Source organism: Symphalangus syndactylus, chromosome 23 (genome assembly GCF_028878055.3).
Source record: "Symphalangus syndactylus isolate Jambi chromosome 23, NHGRI_mSymSyn1-v2.1_pri, whole genome shotgun sequence".
NCBI classification, from domain to species: domain Eukaryota; kingdom Metazoa; phylum Chordata; class Mammalia; order Primates; family Hylobatidae; genus Symphalangus; species Symphalangus syndactylus.
The window spans coordinates 20,826,484-20,845,782 of NC_072445.2; the positions used below are offsets into that span (position 1 = coordinate 20,826,484).

General features: G+C 40.4%; 1 protein-coding gene across 1 annotated transcript in view; it reads right to left on the reverse strand.

The window, feature by feature from the left end:
• Positions 1–302: 302 nt before the first annotated feature.
• Positions 303–19,299, reverse strand: part of ADGRF1 (adhesion G protein-coupled receptor F1) — a 45,614-nt gene continuing 26,617 nt past the window's right edge. The window contains exons 9-15 of the mRNA XM_055263841.2: positions 17,449–17,612; positions 14,779–14,967; positions 11,798–13,171; positions 10,102–10,143; positions 8,668–8,727; positions 4,094–4,160; positions 303–2,875 (exon numbers count right to left, since the gene is read on the reverse strand). Of these exons, the coding sequence (XP_055119816.2) occupies positions 2,802–2,875; positions 4,094–4,160; positions 8,668–8,727; positions 10,102–10,143; positions 11,798–13,171; positions 14,779–14,967; positions 17,449–17,612 (1,970 nt within the window). The 3' untranslated portion in view covers positions 303–2,801. The remainder of the gene's footprint in view (positions 2,876–4,093; positions 4,161–8,667; positions 8,728–10,101; positions 10,144–11,797; positions 13,172–14,778; positions 14,968–17,448; positions 17,613–19,299) is intronic.

Below are 19,299 nucleotides of genomic sequence, written 5' to 3' on the forward strand. Positions count from 1 at the left end.
TGCCAACAACCTGAACCAGTCAGAAGTGAATTCTTCCCCACCTGCACCTCCAGATGACATGACAGTCCATCCAGTACCTTGATGACAGCCTTGTGTAACCCTGAGCAAAGTACAAGCTTAGCTGTGCATGGAATCCACCCATGACCACTTTGAGATAATAAATGTGTGTTGCTTTAAGCTGCTGAGTTTGCAGCAATTTTATATGCAGCAATTTTATATGCAGCAATGAAAAACTATCATAATAGAAATGGAATAAGCTACTATAATAGAAAACCCAGCAACAGAAAATTATTACAATGTTATTCACTTTTTTATTATTTTATTGTTGTTTTAGTAGCATTTTGAGGTGAATGTATGCATAATCAGTGAATTAGACAAGCATGCACATACATGATATCTAATCAAACATTTTTTGTCTCTCATCATCCTCATAAAATTTATTCAGTGGGAGAAGCTTTTCTTCTATCAGATACATTCCAGTTATATACCAACATACTCAGGTAAGAGCAACATTTTGGTCATTTTAAATAGTTTGGTAATTATGACTCCCAGTCACCTATAATAAGAAGAAACTACAATAATTTAGTACTAAATTTTTCTTCCCTCCCCAAATGAGTCTTGTGTTGAGTTGCCTACTTGCACTAGCACGTCTTCCCTTGCTGGTTGACATTTTTGCTAAGATTTCTCCCTTTCCTTCCACCCCGCCTTGGACACTGAGGTTTCTGGCCTCCCCTTCCCCAAGGTCCCAGAAAAAAGAAATTTGTCTTATGAGATAGGGCCGCCTTCACATGGTGTCAGGGTTCTCTGGATAGTAATTGTGTATAATAAGAGAGGGAGCATTCAAGAACTCCCATAGAAATTCTCATAGTCCTGACTTCTCATCTTTAGCCTGTGCAGATTCTTTTGTATTCCAGGTGGTCATTTGTGACTCCTCCCTCATCCCACAATCTGGCTTCATCTCCCACTTCTTGATGCTGGGTTCTCTCTACCTCTTTGGACAACCCTATCAGAGAGGACCTAAAAGAGCCCCATGCTGACCTTCACTCTTGCATGTGTCACCATGGTTCATGGGAAACACACACATCCATTGCCCTGACAAACACTAGACCTACAGGCTATTCTCAACACAGAACCCATTCAGGGCTCTGCTACTGGAGCTGTGGCCACAATTCTAGGCAAGAGTCAGACTTCCATCAGCCATGCACCCTAATTGTTGTGGTTCCATAGAAAGCTATCTGAGAAATCTTCTCTCACTAAGTTTGAGGTCAAGAAGCAGACATTCCTCCTTCTCTCACTTTTGTGGGTAGGTAGAGTGAGAAGGCTCATAGAGCAGTTTTCTGCAAGGAAATCTTTCTCATAAAATTCTGTTGACTCTCGTATATATTTGTGGGGTATAGAACCATCTAAGTGGTCCTCAGTCACTTCCTTTGAACCTCTCACTTTCATATTTCATGTGTGCTGCACCCTGGTGCCTTGTGGAAATCTAACTTTGAATTTCTCTTAGGTATGCTTATTTAATCTACCACCACTAACTAGAAGTTCCCCCAGCTGTCTTTATTTGCATAGCGTGAAGGCTTTCCACGTCAGGAGGCTAAGAGACACTCCCTAAGCCTCTCAAAACAGCAAGGATGAATCAAAGGCTTGGGTTCCTCTGGGCACTATGGTCATGGCTGAAACTCAGGTAGGTGAGCCAAATGTGATGGAAGTATGGAAGAGAAGTGTTGCTTTACATAGCATCAGCTCCTGCTGCTCTGTATGTCATCCAAAAGTGGCACTGGCTGTCCAAGAAAATAACTTCCACAAAGTGCCTATGGTGTATTATGAAAGAAAATAAGGATGTTTTAAGGTATCTCCCTGGAAGCTGACAACCAAATTCTCCCTTAATTTCTCTCTTACATAGAATTCTGGGAGTGGTGAACTGTGTAACTGACCTCATAAAGATTTACTAGGGCTAAAGGTAATTTTCAAGGCTTTTATTGGCTGTAGAAATGGTCTGGGAGACAAAAGTCCTAAAAATCCCCAATTCCCCTTAACTGTCTTCACAATCTTTGGCAAGTCACTTTACCTCTCTGAGCCCCCATGCCCTCATCTCTGCACTAGGTCTGCCTTGACACTTTGGTTTGCAGGGTTTAGGACCAGATGAAAGTGCCTTGTAAACTGAAAAATACCACATTACATATCATATCACATTATTATACTTTCTGATAAATGGTTACAAAGCTATCTGAAATGGAAGTTTACATTTCATTTCTGATTAACTTTCAATGTTAAGTGATAGAACCTAAAAAGCAAAAGCAAACATAAAATTCAACTGGAAAATTTGAAAGAGAAATGGTTTTTTTATCTAGGAAATTTGCACTGATAACTTTTTCCCACCCTCCCCCCACCAGTAACTTTTTGACAAGAAAATGAACGCGGCCTATTAATTTATCTAAATCTATTCCATAAAATTTTCTTACTTCAATCCAGGTTATTGGAAATGCCATGTGAATAATGCTGTTTTATGAAAACAGAAACCATATTTTACGGTCAAGCTACAACTGACACAATTTCTAACAAAACCTACTCTTCTGCATTTATGGAGCACTGTCTTTGAATCAAATCACATGGAAATAAATCTTCTTTTCATTTAATTGAAGACAAAAGGGAACAGTAATGAAGCCACTGAGACATTCTTGTTTTATTCCCAGACCCCTAAATCAGAAAACCCAGTCGAATACTGAGCATAATTTCTTCATTGACATTTGTCTCTAAATGTCAAGTTGTTTTGGAAATTTTTCTTGATTTTATGATTCCTTGCCTTAGTCATTTGAGAAAAACTGAGTTAGCATGATGTCGTTGGAGGAATCTCCAGTAGGAGAAAATGCATAATGGCCTGAAGGGGGAAAAAAAGGAAATAATTATTGTTACTCTGTTGAAATCAAGCATGAGACCAAAATGAAAATTAGCCTGTAGATTATTTTACAACTAGGAACAGTTTTAAAAAGATTCCAGGGAAAGACAAAAAAATTGTGGTTGGTGGAGAGAAATAGCATTTCACCGACACCCCAGAAGCTTGCATTTGTCAAGCATCACTTATTTCAGAAATATCATGTTTTTCAAATATTGCTGGGAAATGGCATAAAGTAGATTGAGATCACAATATGTTATTGCTGGAAGAATCTTAGTAATCTCTTAGCTGTTTATTTTATAGATGAGGAAAAAATGCCCCCAAAAGGTAGAGACTTGTAAAAAGCACTCAAGCTGACTGGTGGCAACAACAACAGAACCCAAGGGTCCAGGACAAGCACGTTCTCCAGACACTTGTACTTTATCTGGAATTTGAATAATTTCAATGGGAATATAAAATGAGTTTCCTACATTAATGATGACATTGACATAACTGAATGTGAAATGGGACTTGAACTCTTAAGTATGATTTCAACTTAACTTGTAAGGCAATGTCTCCTCCTCCACTTCCATGTTCCAACCTTCTCTCTCCTCCAAGAATGCTGTGACTACTTGCAATGTTTAAACACTGGTCTTGCAGTTGCTGAATAGCACAGACTTTAGTAACTGCCAATCAATGAACATAGGGCCAATGCATGTCACAGGTGGAGGAGACAGTGCTCTTTCACTCTTAGCAGGTGTGGCCCCTTCCTGCCCAGGGGCATTTTAGGGAGGAGGACATGTGCAACATCAAGGCACAAGCACCTGGCCGCTTGTGCGGCCACCTGAGCACCACTGCTCAGCAGCTGGCACAAAGGGGTGATTCTCCAGTAAGGACATAAGTGGTGTTTGTCTAACCACATTCCTTCCCCTCAAGGCCTCAATGACCAATGCCACAGATTTATATACTGTCAAACTGGGGAAACAGAGATAATTTGTGATGACATTACATAAAGATACTCTCTGGGTCTCCATGAGCATCAAGTCGCCTACATTGTTCTGTCAGCCCTGAGCACAGTCCGGATGAACTCTGAAAACATGGCTGGCTGACAATCCCACACTTCTCACGTGAGTTTCTTACATGTTGCCATTGAATTTTATTCATATGATATACTCATATTCTCTTTTCACACCTTTTATAACCTTTGGTTTTACTGTAACTCACCTTTGTTTTGCGGTGGGTTGAAAGGCTTTGAGAATTTGGGTTTGGCAGATAAATCTGATGAGTTTTGCTGCACAAAAGAAAAATAAGTCGTTTGGACATTAATAGCATTCTTTTACTGTTGGTCTGCATTTCCTGACTTCCTGGTGTCATCAACGATTCTTTATTCCGTTTTCACAGGTGCTATTCTCTTTTAAAGAATTTGGAATGGTTACTTTTTCACTCTTTCTTCTGCTTTAATCTATTTAAAATGCCTAAAAATTTATTTTCAAGTGAATGCTGTGTTCCTGTATATTTTTATAACTTCTAACAACAAACTAGAAAACAGTTTTAAAGGCGGCATTATCCCTTTTCATGTCTATGCTTACATTTCTTTGGATCACATTTGTTACTAGAAGAGAAACCTACGGAGGAAAATGGAGGAAAAACACTGCTCCTATTAAAAAAGTTTCCCAAAAAAGCTTTGCTTTACTCTTGCTCATCTTAGCTCTCAAACCTACTTGTGAATGACGCTTTGGTCATTGCCGCAGAGTTCAATAATTTAAAAGCTGAATTATCAAATAAAATAAAATATTTGAAACAAAAAGCATGTATTTATCAGGAAAGATAAAAGTGTTTACATACATTATATATTTTTCTACTCATTATTTCATCATTCATTTGTCCATTAATTTACCATCTCATATTCAATGTCTTTGTGTGCCAGATGCTGTTCTGGCACTGGGAATATTGGAAGGAAAAAGTTCCATTCCTTGCTGCAGTCTATGCCACAAGGAAACCAAACCAAGGTGGGAAAAACATGTTCTTATTATATTCAGTAGATAGAACAGTGATAGTTTTTCAATTTTCACTGGTATTAAGGCACACTGAGCTCTGAAAAAAAAAAAAAAGCTACAAAAATAAGAATTAAAAAGATTTGAAACTTTCAAAGCAAAATAATTAATTTTCTAGAATTCAGGGCTCAGCAAACATTTAATGCTATAACCCTTTTAAAAAAAATCACAAGGTCAGGGATCATGGCACTTAAAATTGCATCCTGTACCTTTTGGAGATAGAAATTTTAGGTTGTAACACTCAACATACTTCCTTGTGGTCTGGGAAGAAGTAGCCTTTTCAGGTGTGTGAAGTTATATGGGTCGAAGCACTTGGCCAAATAACAGGCCATGAGTTACTGGAACTCAGATGTAGGTCTGTAAATCTGTTCTTTGTGGAGGGGGGTCCATTGAGGCCACCAGAGTCTGTGTCTTGGAGAAGAGTTACAGAGAACATGCCTAAGGACAATGGAGGGTCAAGACAGGGGCCTGAGCATGGAGAAGATTTGGGGTCCATACAATGTGCTGTGGCTTGAAGGATGGTCCTTGCTGAGACTATTGCTGGCTCTTCTTTCATTCCCTTCAGTCAACTATCATAGTCTCACTGCTCTGTTCAGGATCCCTACTTTATTTCTCCTTTAGCTATCTCTCAGAGGATAGCCTTGTCCACTACTTAAGAAAAACAAACAAACAAAAAAAAAGTATCAAGGTTCGAACTCTCAACATCATGACACTGTAAACAAAAATAAAATTCTAAGCCCCTCAACCAACTGAATGGATCCCCCTCTCAGCCAAGGAGATTTCAAAGAAACCTGAAAAACTAGTTGAGGTTATGATGGGAAGTGGGGGTCAGACATGCTTCATTGTACCCTTGTCCCTTTGGAGCTCAGACACAAAACTGAGATCTTAAGACTGATAGAATAGATTCTTTGTAGCAATAAGATACCAAATTCCAACCAAACTCTAGCATAGCATCATACGACAGATAGATCCTGAAAGAAATCAAAGTATTTTACCACAAAATATATTTCTTGGACATATTTTGAAATGGCCCTGCAAGGCTGTCTCTTGTGGAAGAAATTTATATTCTGTAGAAAATTCCCTTCCCTTTCCAGATCTTTTTCTGATCCTGAAGAGATTAGCTGAGAGTCTATATCCTTTAAAAGCACTTTGGGAGGCCGAGGCGGGCGGATCACGAGGTCAGGAGATCCAGACCACGGTGAAACCCCGTCTCTACTAAAAATACAAAAAATTAGCCGGGCGTGGTGGCGGGCGCCTGTAGTCCCAGCTACTCGGAGAGGCTGAGGCAGGAGAATGGCGTGAACCCGGGAGGCGGAGCTTGCAGTGCGCCGAGATTGTGCCACTGCACTCCAGCGTGGGAGACAGAGCGAGACTCTGTCTCAAAAAAAAAAGGTCTGAATAGAAAACATTTGCATCTCTTGCATCAAACGGCTTCGTGTACATAAAAAGAACCTTGGTCTACACAACCCCTTAGCTTAACCCAGAAACTCCTTTCTATTGATTCTAGGTCTTTAGACAATAACTTAACTCTTTCAGCCAATTGCCAATGAGAAAATCTTTGAATCCATCTATGACGTGGAAGCCCTCCTGCCCCTACTTTGAGTTGTCCCATCTTTCCAGACCGAACCAAGATATACCTCACATGTACTGACTGATGTTTATGTCTCCCTAAAATGTATAAAATCAAGCTGTAATCCAACCATCTTTGGCACACATTCTCAGAACCTCCTGAGGCTGTGTCATGGCTCATGATCCTTAACCGTGGCAAATAAACTTCTAAATTGATTGAGACCTGTCTCAGATACTTTTTCACTTGGAATCCCAATTTATACATGTTGCTCCTCCTGCATCAGTGTGGTACTTTCTGGGTCAAGCTAAGGAGCTAATCCCTCCATCTTCAGTCCAGCCAATCCCTCTGTCTTCCCAGGAGTCCTCTTCTGCCCATTATCCTCTCTCTCTCTCTCTCTCATTTGTTTTCAGAGTCTCTTCACTGGCTCACTCCTCCCAACATACGAACTTGTCACATCCTGGCAACTTCAACTCTAGCCTGTCACTGCTGTGCTGGGTCTACGTCTAGTTACCACTCTCGCTGATTTTGCTCACCAGCGAGTTTCTCGGCAGGAATATTCATCAAGTGTGATCTCTTTCTCACCTTCTCATCACCTGTCATTTGGTGTCCTTGGGGTCCTTGGGGTCCTGCTTTTTCATTCAAACTCTCTAAGAAAATTATAAATGCCCATATTTTCTTCTTGAAAAAAATGTATATTTATTTTAAAACAAATGAGCCACCTAACCAGCAACAAAATCTCATTTTTGTCACCTAATTTGGAAATGAAATTGGGGAGAAGGTACAAATACAGACACTGCCTTCTCAGAAGTGTCAGTGCTTGATGTTAGAAACAGAGAGAAACCATTAGGCATTCTTGCTTTTGCTTTTGTTTTATTTTACTTGGGAGTATTTTTCCTTCTTTGGTTTTCAAAAGAGAAAAATTTTGACTTTTGCTTTGCAGGGTGGGGAGTGTCCCGTCTCATTATATTCACTAAAGATTTTATCTTTGATGTAGTCACATGTGCTGTAATTTTCTCCTTTTCCTAAGTGTAGATAATGACTCATTAGTTTCACAAATTCTGGTTCGAGTGATTTTTAGTTCTTCCAGACATAAAATCTAAATCCCAGAATGTGAGAACTTCTGCTTTGAATAACTAGTCTAACATTTATTTTCTACAGTTGAGAAAATTGAAACTTAGAGACGAAGTGACTTTCCTAAGATCACACAGCCAACTGGTTACGGAGTCAAAAATACAAGGGCAGGACTGGTCCACCTGCTCATGGGCCAGTGCTCCGTAATTCACAGCAGTGCTGTCTGCTGAAAAATGCAGACCAAGGAAGATTTTTTTATGCCAGAGGAAAATTTCCTTATTGATTTTTATTTCAAAAAGTTATATTGTCACTTGTAAAAATCTCTAAATATCCATATAGATTTGGATGCAGTTAAGTCAGTTGACTTTTATAAAATACAGAAATTCTCTGCTTTAGAACTCCTTCTGAAAGGCCCTCAGTGCCTTGCTGAAAAACAAAAGTCTAAATAACATTGAAAACACAAAATATGTGTTCAAATACTTTTGTTTCTGAATATACTATCCTCACATGGATTATACTTTTATGGCAAAGAAGGAAACAGAAATCCTCCCTTTCCTTAAAAACTTGTGAGTTTGTAGACTTAAGAGCTAAGATTGCGAGTAACAGAATCAGTGATACCAGCCTAAAAAAAGAAAATTATTAATACATAATACTTTTATATATTAGAAGTTAACCAAATTTAAAGACAAGAATTTAACCAAGATCTTTCCTTTTATCTATCTAGAGAAGGAAAAATGGTTTACAGAAGGTTCGGAAAGTCAGATGAAGAAAAGGGCCTTGCTAGTTCTAAATATTGACAAGCAAGTCAGACTAAAGTAAATGCCATTGTTCAAAAGTATTCACTCACAAGCACCCACAGACTTCCATACTTGAGCATCCTTGTAAGTTTCCATGACTTCACAGTCATTCATTTAATCACTCATTCACTCAACAACTCTTTACTATCGCTCATGCGCCAGGCTCCATGTCAGATACCAGGAATATAATGGTGAAAGAAATTCAAGGGGTTTACACAAAAGTTGGCTTGCAGCAAGACTGTATAAAGAGAAGAATGCAAAACTGGAACTTCATGTATTGGATTCATGGCAGTAGGAGATAATTACCTTTTCTGTTTGCTTCCAAGAACTTAAGGCAGACAACTTGTTGAACAGAAGTTGTCGCAGCTATAAGGGCAACAAAGAAATATTGAGGAGATACACATACAATCATACACAGACAAATCAAGAACAGCTGCAGGTTGAAATGGTTATTTAATAGTATTATTTCCTAGAAGCAGTTAGTAGACCATGAATGGATGTCTGGTAGAAAGATTATTTTCTTCATGTCTTTACCTATAAACAAAACTAGAATTCAACAAAGAACAATAGTACCAAATGCCATACTCATTCCAATTTTAGACATTAGTTGGCAATAATTGCTAAATTGAAGTGTATCTTTGAAGTGAAGAGTTTCCTAGCCACAAGAATGGTAAGACAAGGCAATTATTTAGTACAATTAAGAACAGCAAATTGCTTCTTTGTAGATAGGCGTTTGTTCATGTGCAAAATTGTTCCTATAATCCAACAATTTTGCTAATTATAAAAAAATTTTTATTTTCTTATTAAAACAAAGACTGTACATCTATTAGCTTACGGCCTTCACCTCTCCCAACAGAATTGCTTAATGCTTGGGTTTATGAAACAAGTATATCTAAATTTTTTTTTCTATTATCTTTCATTTAAACTCACTGTTTTTCACTGGGAATTTTATTTAATGTGAGAGGCTATTTATTTATTTATTTATTTTTCTTCAACAGTATACTTTACTTTTTAAAATATTTTTATTTCCATAGGTTATTGGGGAACAAGTGGTGTTTGGTTACGTGAGTACGTTCTTTAGTGGTGATTTGTGAGATTCTGATGCACCTATCACCTGAGCAGTGTATACTGCACCCAATTTGTAGTCTTTTATCCCTCGCCCCCTTCCCACCCTTTTCCCCTGAGTCCCCAAATTCCATTGTGTCATTTTTATGTCTTTGCATCCTCAAAGCCTACCACCCACTTATAAGTGAAAATATGCAATGCTTGGTTTTCCATTCCTGAGTTACTTCACTTAGAATAATAGTCTGTGAGAGGCTATTAACACTTACTGTTTAAAACTCTACAAGTATAGAAGTAGATGTATCTTTTGGCATATTCTAAATAAATGGGTAGGCTAATTGAAAGAACAAAAGAGAATTCACCTCTTAGCAAAGCAATTTTGCTGTGGAATTATTACCATACCATAATTTAAATTAGAAAAGTTAAAGGTAAAAAGAATTCCCCTTTTTTCCGACAACGTTTACATTACATGTTTGATTCGTTCTGCAAGCTTTATCAGCAGTGACTGTCTAGTTCCTTTGTTTTCTGACTGAGCCTGACTTCTCTAAAAGCACAGAATTTTATTACAAAAGTACCCATAGTGCAACCTCTTATTATATGAATAAAGGCCTCAGAACAAAGGGAAGGGGGCCTAAGATGTCTGGGCTGGGGGTTAATGAGAGAAATAAATGCACATACCTTACTGTCCAAGAGTATTCCAAAGCATAAGATAAAAAATCCCTTTAAAAAAAAAGGAATAAATCACATGTATTGTATTTTTCTTTTCCAAAAAAGAAAGCATTTATATGTAACACTATTCAATCACCCCACATTGAAACTGTTTTCTTGTCTGTATCCCTAAGAGACTGTGGTCTCCTTGAAAGCAAGAACACCGTGTGGCCTCCACAAGTGCATGGCACTATGCAAAGTACTCAAAAAATTTTTTTGTTGATGTCTAAATAAGCAAATGACCAAGTGAATGAAGTTTTGCATGTGGAGCTTCATTCTCCCCTATCGTACCATCCCAACCCAAAACAAATAGCATCCTTTTTTGTCCGTATCTTAGTCTTTCTTTAGACCAGGCATTTAATGTCTAAGCATCTATGATGGCAGCAGGCACAGAGATCCAATCCTATGGGCCAAGTGGAGGGATTTGACCTATATCAGCACCACTTCCTTCCAGTGCAGGTCTTGGGGAACCCTTGGTAAATGTTTCGGTGGACCTTGAATTCCTTCTCTCAGGCATAGCTCCTTCAGTTGGTGCTTGTTCAGACAGTGTATCACCATGAGACTGTACTCCTGCTCCCCAACAGGAGCGCCCTAAACTTGTCACTGCTAGGGGCATGCTCTATGATTGCCGTCCATACTAGCACCTGACTGTTCACCGGTTGCTGAATAGATGGAGAACCAACTTTTAGGAAACACCTATTGAGCATTTGTTATGTGCCAGACAATGTGACAAGTGCTAAATTATCTCATTTAACCCTCACATTTATTTGATGATGTAAGCGTTACTATCTCTATTTAAAAGATGAGAGAATTGAGAGACAGAGAGATTAAGCAATGTGCTAGAGGTCACACAGTTTGTAAAGTGATGTATTTGAGCCCAGACCTATTTAACTCTAGAGTTCAAATGTTTAACCACCACTTCCCTGAGTCATTGTCTGAGGTGGTGCAGCAAAACCTTCACTGAACTGGGATTGAAGGCTCTCGTCCAGATTCATCAAAACCTAATCATTGCTTTGTCCACCTCCTCTCTGAACACTCTCTGACTATGCCAAGTAAAAACCCATTCTTTGTAGGAGAGATTAGCAAACTTTTTCTGTGATCAGCCAGGTGGTAAGTACTTTAGGCTTTGCGGGCTATATGGTTTCTTTTGCAACTACTCAACTCTGCCATTGCAGTGAAAGCAGCCATAGACCATACGTACATAAATAAGCATGGCTGTATTCCAATAAAACTTTATTTACAAAAACAGGCTACTGGTTGCATTTTGCTAGCCCCTTCTCTATTGCACCCTAGGAAATTCCTTTGCACCATTCAGAGTCAACAAGTACTTATGATGTATTTCCCTTTCTCTGTTTAATTTTTTCCCAGAGTTCTGCATAAGAGAAAGAGAACTGAGTCAGCAGCAAGACAGATTGTTTGCCAGAAGAACTCTGATAGATTTAAAGCCCTGTAACGGGTTACTAAAGAAATCCAATATTCTGCTTCAGTACGATAGTAACTAAGTAAGAAAAAGATTTTTTTCTGTTTATTGTTTCCATGCAGTTTTTTCTGATGGTCTTGCTGGAGGCAGGGAGATGAGATAATCTCCAGAGTGGTTTTACCTGCCTGAGTTCTCTACTTATTCCAATCACTTGACAATACAATAGGTTATTGTTATTGTTCTCACCTGGAATGCATTGAGTAAAGCAAAAATAACATGCCATGCCGGATTCTGGCTGTCCACTATTGTTCCTATTCCAAAGCCCCAGGTGAGCCCTAGCAGAGGGGTCAGAATGAGGAGGCTCTTCCCCACGCGGACGACGGTGGCCTTGTCATCCCGACTCAGTCTTTCCCCAACAGTCGGCCTCCAGAGCTTTGTGAGAACTAGCAGCACCACAACGAAGTTCACAGCAACAATAGCCAGTGCAGGGACAACAAAAGCCAGGAGTGGTTTGCTTCCATTGGACCAGTTAAGCCAACACACATCTTTCCTTTTGTAAGTATTGCTAGGTTGCGTGACAGCAATGGTAATGACAGATATAATGAGAGGGCACCCATAACCCAGGCAAAATCCAACAGCCATCATCAAATGCTGGGCCACGTGATGGAACACAAGGATGATCCGGTAAGCCAGCAGGGTGCCAAGCATGAGCATCCAGAAGAACAAAGAGAGGTAGAAGAAGTGTGTAAAGAACACAGCAGCTGTGCAGACTCCAGAAGGGTTCACTGTGGTGTCCACTGTGGCACCAACAATAAACCAGACATCAGCAATCAGGAGGGACAGGGCTATGTTCACCATGCAAATACAACGTGTGTGGGAAGTTTGGCTTTTTTTAATCTGCTTCCAAAACAGAGCCTCGATGATCAGGCATAAGATGAGACTTCCAATGGAGATACCCAGTCCCACATAGGTGATCCATTTTACAACGGGGAAGATTGTAGGGGGGACAAAAGGTGACATCAACATGGAGAAGGAGGTCAAGTGAGTACATCGGCACATCACGGTGTCTTGAGTTTCATTCACTAGGTGGCAGCCTGCATCGTTCCACTGCAAATGACTGAAATCCCAAAACACACAATGAGGCTGGCTCAGGTTTGACTCTATCTTGGAAAAAATTAGGAAAACTTCATTTATGGAATAGTTTTGAATAACCGTGGATATCACAGGTCCATTGACCTGAGCGTTTCCATTTTTGGAAACGGGTAGAACGTTCCCCAGAGTCAATGAGGCCATGCTGATAATAGTTTCTGGAAGGGATCTCTGGAATTGGTCTGACCCAATTAACACACGGCCTCTGATGGGAATAGATGTATTTTGGGGAAACATTTCAATCTGATAGCTGTAACCCCTTTTGAGTTGGCTTTTGGTCACTGGAATCCCTTTCCAGTTAATGAATTCCCGAGGAAAATTCAGAGGAAGGGCTGTCGGAGGCACCAGAGTGCTGATGTTTTCCAATGTCTCTAGTAACCGTGAGCTGGCATACTTTTCTTCCTGCAGTAAGACTGTCCAATTGGTTACTGAGGCTGAATTAAGGATATTGTCAGCTATACTGATGACATCCTGAAACACAAGGATGAGAGTCAGTTTGTGTTTTTGAGTAAACAGATAAGAGGACCAGCAGTGGATAGTCATTAGCATTAAGAATAGGAAAAATGCCCAGAGAATTGGCTCAGTCACGAGGCACATTAAAACTCATCAATCGAATTTAGCTCAGTTCCTCTGTACAGTAGAAGCTTTGGGCAAAATCTTGGGTCAGCAGAATCATGTAAGTCCCAGGGTGATCACCCCAGAGCATTTGTAAATGCACTGGGGCTTCAGGACGAATGAGAAAGCATCCTGCAATTTCAGCTGCACATGAGATGTGCATTTCCTCCTCTCTGAGATGTTAAAAATGACTACACTGCTATTCAGGCTGAGGCTCAAAGATGCAGACACTACTTTTTACTGCTTTCCCATATTATGTTTGTTTTGCTAACACCAGAAGTTCAAAACGCACAGAAGAGATGCTCAAATTTTTAGGTTTCTTGTTTACTACAGTTTTTATGTTTCTTGTTTCCTATTACATAAAGCAAGACAATTTTTAAAGCCTGGACCCAAGCATTGAATTGTCATGGGTTTTTAGGGTCAGTCTTAGTCTGAGATTCATTTTCCAAGCAACTCCTTGGAAGCCGTTACTTCTTCCCACAGAACCCCTTCTCTTGCTTATGGGTCTGGCTCCCAGACATTCTGCTGCAAGCATCTGTCACTCCACCTGAGTCTTACCCTGACCCAGCCCTCTCTGCCTTCTAGTCCGGAATCCCATGATGTTCTACTTCTACTTCAGTTGGTCTCTTGTAAACAACATGTGGTCAGGTTTTTAAAAAAACAAATTGGAGTATCTTTTCTTTAACTCAGGGAGTTTAACTTACTGATATTTAGTGTCACTTCTGAAACAACTTTAATCATATATAGTTAAGTATTATTGTGTGATTATTTAACATAATGTTATTTGACATTAATATAATCCAATTTTGTAAAACATTATATCCTTTAACATATAAAATGTATACACCCAAAATGTTTGGAAGGATATTTATTGAAAAAATATTTATTGAGCACATGCTCTAGATCACTTGTCATTCTTCTAGGTACTGAGGTGATACCTAAAATGTAAGCAGTGTCTATTTTAAAGTGACCAGGCTACAGATAATTTATTTTTCTTTTTTGCTTATTTGCACTTCCTACAGTGACTAAGTATCATTTATGTAATTTGTAAGTTAATCTTTAAATATCCAAATTAAACCATATTCAGTTGAGAGAAGGTGTTACGATGCGAGTTCTTAAAATATACACTGTTCAAGTCTGAGCTTGCGGCCACAGGAAAGAAAAATTATAGATTGCAAACACATTGAAAAGTCGGTGCCTATGTCACATAGTGCAAAAGCTCACCCCCTCCTCTAAGCCAGGTGCTGCCCAGGTAACCTGCATAAGAACGGCTCTGTCTTCCTTTGAACTCACACTATTGATCCCGAGTTCCTTGTATACCTCAGAGGAAGCAGTAAAGTTCACATAAGGACGCTTACATGACTTTCTGTCTTTTCCAATAGTTCCCCATCTTTAAGGCTTTGTCATTCCTCCTACAGGATCAAGCATTTAAAGTGAGCCCTTCAAGCATAGGCAGACCATACCTCCATTGTTGCATTGGACACCCTGAAATGGCTGGCCAGTGACAGAGATGAAATATTGCTCAGAATCGACACCACGGAAGCCAGATTCCCCGCTGTGGTTGATGGGTTTTGCCGAATGATGACGGAAAGATTTTGCACCAAGGATGACACAGCTGCCTCAGTGGCATTGCCTACAATCATACTGAAATTCTAGAAGCAAAAATCGTTAAGTTCTAGAAAAAAATGACATGCTGTGTTTCATCAAATTTAAATCAGATGTCTTGGCCATATAGAACTAACATTTGTATGGTGTGTTCTAATGTAGGATAATTGCATAACAATAGTAACAAAGGCTGTTATTCAGTGATTTCTATATTTTAGACATTGCACTAGATGTTTTACCAGGGATTCATTGAATTCTTTCAAAGTCCTTTGAGGGAGGTACCATTATTATTTTCATTCATTGAATTCTTTCAATATCCTTTGAGGGAGGTACCATTATTATTTTCATTTTATAGCTAAGGAAACTGAAACTTGCAAAGATTTACTAAAAATCGTTTTCATATAAATTATTATCTTAATTATACAGAAACTCATGTTCAATGAGATTTAATGACCTTCCAAAGAGCACTCAGCTGGAAATGTTAGGGTAGGTCTACCCGTACTAATCCTGTTATGTTCACCACGCTACACTGAGAATGTGTTGTAAGATGGGAAGAGAGAGAAACATACACGGAGATGTGACTACTGGGCTTGTGCCAGCCCCCGTTTTGTCACAAGATTTCGGATTTTTTTTGTTTTTTGTTTTTTTTTCAAGATGGAGTCTTGCTCTGTCAGCCAGGCTGGAGTGCAGTGGCGCAATCTCAGCTCACTGCAACCTCTGCCTCCCGGGTTCAAGAGATTGTCCTGCCTCTGCCTCCCAAGTAGCTGGGATTACAGGCACGCACCACCACGCCCAGCTAATTTTTTTTTTGTATTCTTAGTAGAAACGGGGTTTCACCATGTTGGCCAGGCTGGTCTTGAACTCTTGACCTTGTGATCCGCCCGCCTCGGCCTCCCAAAGTGCTAGGATTACAGGCATGAGCCACCGCGCCTGGCCCTAGATTTGGAATTTTACTTCTTTCTTGAGGCTCCCATCTACTTTTACTACACCAGGCTAACTTGGAAAGCAGCAAAGGAGGGCAGTCCCCTTCTACTCAGCGTAAGTTCACTCAGGAGCCCAAGCGCCCGCCATTTTACTTCTTGCTCTTCTCAACTGACAATGCTGTTTTCTGTTCAAGCCACCTAGGATCTGCCTGGAGCGAACTAGTCTCAACTATTGCTCATGTCCAGAATTGAGGCAATGAAGGCAAGAGCAAGAAGAGATCCCAGAATCCAGCTAATCTAATTCCCTTCCCCAGTTTACAGATGAGGAAACTGAGATCCAGAAAGGGAGAAGTAAACATTCCACAGTCCTCCGATGAATACTATTCTGGGGTTTTCTACTGCAGCAGCAGCAGCAAGGTCTCTGGCTGGAATAGAAGTTCTGCTCAATATGGAAATCTACTTGCTGAACGGTATCTGTGAACTGGTCTTGGGGTCCATCTTTTCTGTGACTTGAGTTCTTCTGATTCCTAGATATTTATTTCCTTCTTTCTATCTTCCTTGTCTTAATACTTGAACCTTCCTAAGAAAGCATCATGTGGAGGGCATAGCACCTGATATGGTTTGGCTCTGTGTCCCCACCCAAATCTTATGTTGAGTTATAATTCCCAATGTTGGAGGTGGGGCCTGGTGGGAGATGATTGGATCATGGATGTGGTTTACCACACCATCCCCCAAGTGCTGTCTCATGATACAGTTCTCACAAGATCTGGTTGTTTAAAAGTGTGCATCATCTCCCCCATTCTCTCTCTCTCTCTCTCCCTCTCTCTCTCTCTCCTGTCACCATATGAGGATGTGCTTACTTCCCTTTCGCCCCCCGCCATGACTGTAAGTTTCCTCAGGCCTCCCCCGATATGCCTTCTGTATATCCTGCATAACTGTGGGTCAAACCTCTTTTCTTTATAAACTACCCAGTCTCAGATAGTTCTTTATAACAATGTGACAACAGACTAATATAGCACTGGACTAGGAAGTGACCATGCTTCTAATTCAAAACTATTGCTACCAGAGGAACTATTGGCCCCTTGGTCTTTTGTTTTCTGATCTGTAAAATGAGGTTGGTAAACCAGATGGCCCTTAAGGTCCATTGTAGTTCAGTCATTTTATATGGTTCACCTTTGTCTGACCCACTCCTTGCCCTAATTTCTGGTATAGATATATCCTTACTTGTACTAAGCCTGCTGGCTTATGACTCACACCTTCACCCTTCTCTTTAATTCCCAGGTCTTCTGGACTTCAGAGACCAGCTTCGTTGCTGCTCTACCATCCATCATAGACCTCCTCAGCATTGATACACCCCTCCACAGCACCTCTGCCTGACAAAACTATCAACTCTGTCTTTGAGCTGCAACCTAGACTCTGCTGCCCAGACGCTACCACTCATGCATGACTCCACGGGTTCACCAGGGTCTGATGTCATCCTTGCTCTTTGCATACTGGCCAATGATGCACGTAGGTATACTTACCCTCCACCTAGCCATGCTCACTTGGATATTGCCACTCTGAAACTCAAAACCAGGGCAAGTCTACAAAGTGAAAAAGCCTCACCTTCTTCAGTTCTTCAAGCTGAGACAGCACACAAGTCTCCCTGATGACCCGCCACCCAGAGGACTCACACCGGGCTGTGATGTTTCCCCTGTAGCCACTGCTGCAGGGCAGGGTATATTCATCATCCTTGGACCCAAATCCAAAAACAATGTCGTTACACTGGGCTGGAAACAAAAGAAAACAACGAAGAAAAATGATCCTGGAATATCCTGGCACTCTATATAAACCATGTAGTCATGTTTAAATGTTTTAGAGCTCATTTTTGGAGATGAAATCCAGGCAAAATTCAGAAGTAAGAGAAGTTTGTCTTTGATGCCCAGCTTCATCCCTCTCAACATTCCTTACTCATTCCTGATGCCTTACCCTCCCTGAGGCTGACTCTTCCTTCCAGGTGTCTGCTCTGTGCCAACAATATCACTTTTAATGGGCTATCAACTAGTAAGTATTAGGTGATAATAAGGAAAGATGTGATTACTCTCAGGAAATCTTTTTACTCTTTAAAGGAACATTAGAAAGCCAGACAATTTTCCAGACACTACAGAATAAAGCAGTAATGTTATGGTTAAAAGATGGGCAGTTGCTATTTGTGGGCAGCACTTCCTACCTGTGCCCCTTTAAGCATTGCTCACATTGCAACCAGTTGCTACTCTTGCCACTGGCCTTTAGTAATGCATTCTTACCATGATTAGAACTAGGAGATGGAGACATTAACTGGAAGATCCACAAGGGCTATGATTTTTTTTTTTTTTTGAGATGGGGTTTCGCTTTTGTTGCCCAGGGTGGAGTGCAGTAGTGCGATCTTCGCTCACTGCAACCTCTACCTCCCAGGCTCAAGTGATTCTCCTGCCTCAGCCTCCCTAATACCTGAGAGTACAGGTGCACACCACCATGCCTGGCTATTTATTTATTTATTTATTTATTTATTTACTTTTGTGACCGAGTCTCGCTCTGTCACCCAGGCTGGAGTTAAGTGGAGTGATCTCAGCTCACTGCAACCTCCACCTCCCGGGTTCAAGCGATTCCCCTGCCTTGGCCTCTCGAGTAGCTAGGATTACAGGTGCATGCCACCACGCCTGGCTAATTTTTTTTATTTTTATTTTTAGTAGAGGCGGGATTTCACCATGTTGGCCAGGCTGGTCTCAAACTTCTGATCTCAGGCAATCTGCCCTTCTTGGCCTCCCAAAGTTTTGGGATTACAGGCTTTAGCCACTGCACTGGGCCTGGCTAATTTTTGTATTTTTAGTAGAGTCGGTGTTTCACCATGTTGGCCAGGCTGATCTTGAACTCTTGACCTCAAGTGATCTGCCCACTCTGGCCTCCCAAAGTGCTAGGATTACAGACGTGAGCCACCGCACCCAGCCAGGGCTAAGATTTTTGTTTGTTTTCACCATTGCTGCATTTTAAGTGTCTAGACACTTTGGACTCTCAGTAAATATTTATAGAATAAATGTTGTTGAAAGAGAGTGGTACAAATTTTGGTAGGAAAGGCGAAAGATTGAACGTAAAAGGAAAAGATAAATATCTGAAGAAAAACAGTTTGTGTGTGTGTGTGTGTGTGTGTGTGTGTCTGTCTGTCTTTATATGTGTTAAAGACATGATTTCTTGGATTGTGACTTAGGAATATTGTCAGCCTCAGGGCTCTTTCAACATGTATGCCAGTCAACTATTGCTGAGCCCTTTCCATCACAGCCTGCAGTGAAGTCAGTTCTCCACACTGTTTACACTAAGAGGTACAGATCAGATTTCCAATTAGCAAGAATTTGAAATAGTCGGTTGAAGTTAAGTTTCATCGTGGTGCTGGGGGGAAACAGCTGCCTGTTTGTACTGAAAGGCAGTTAGAGAACAATTCTT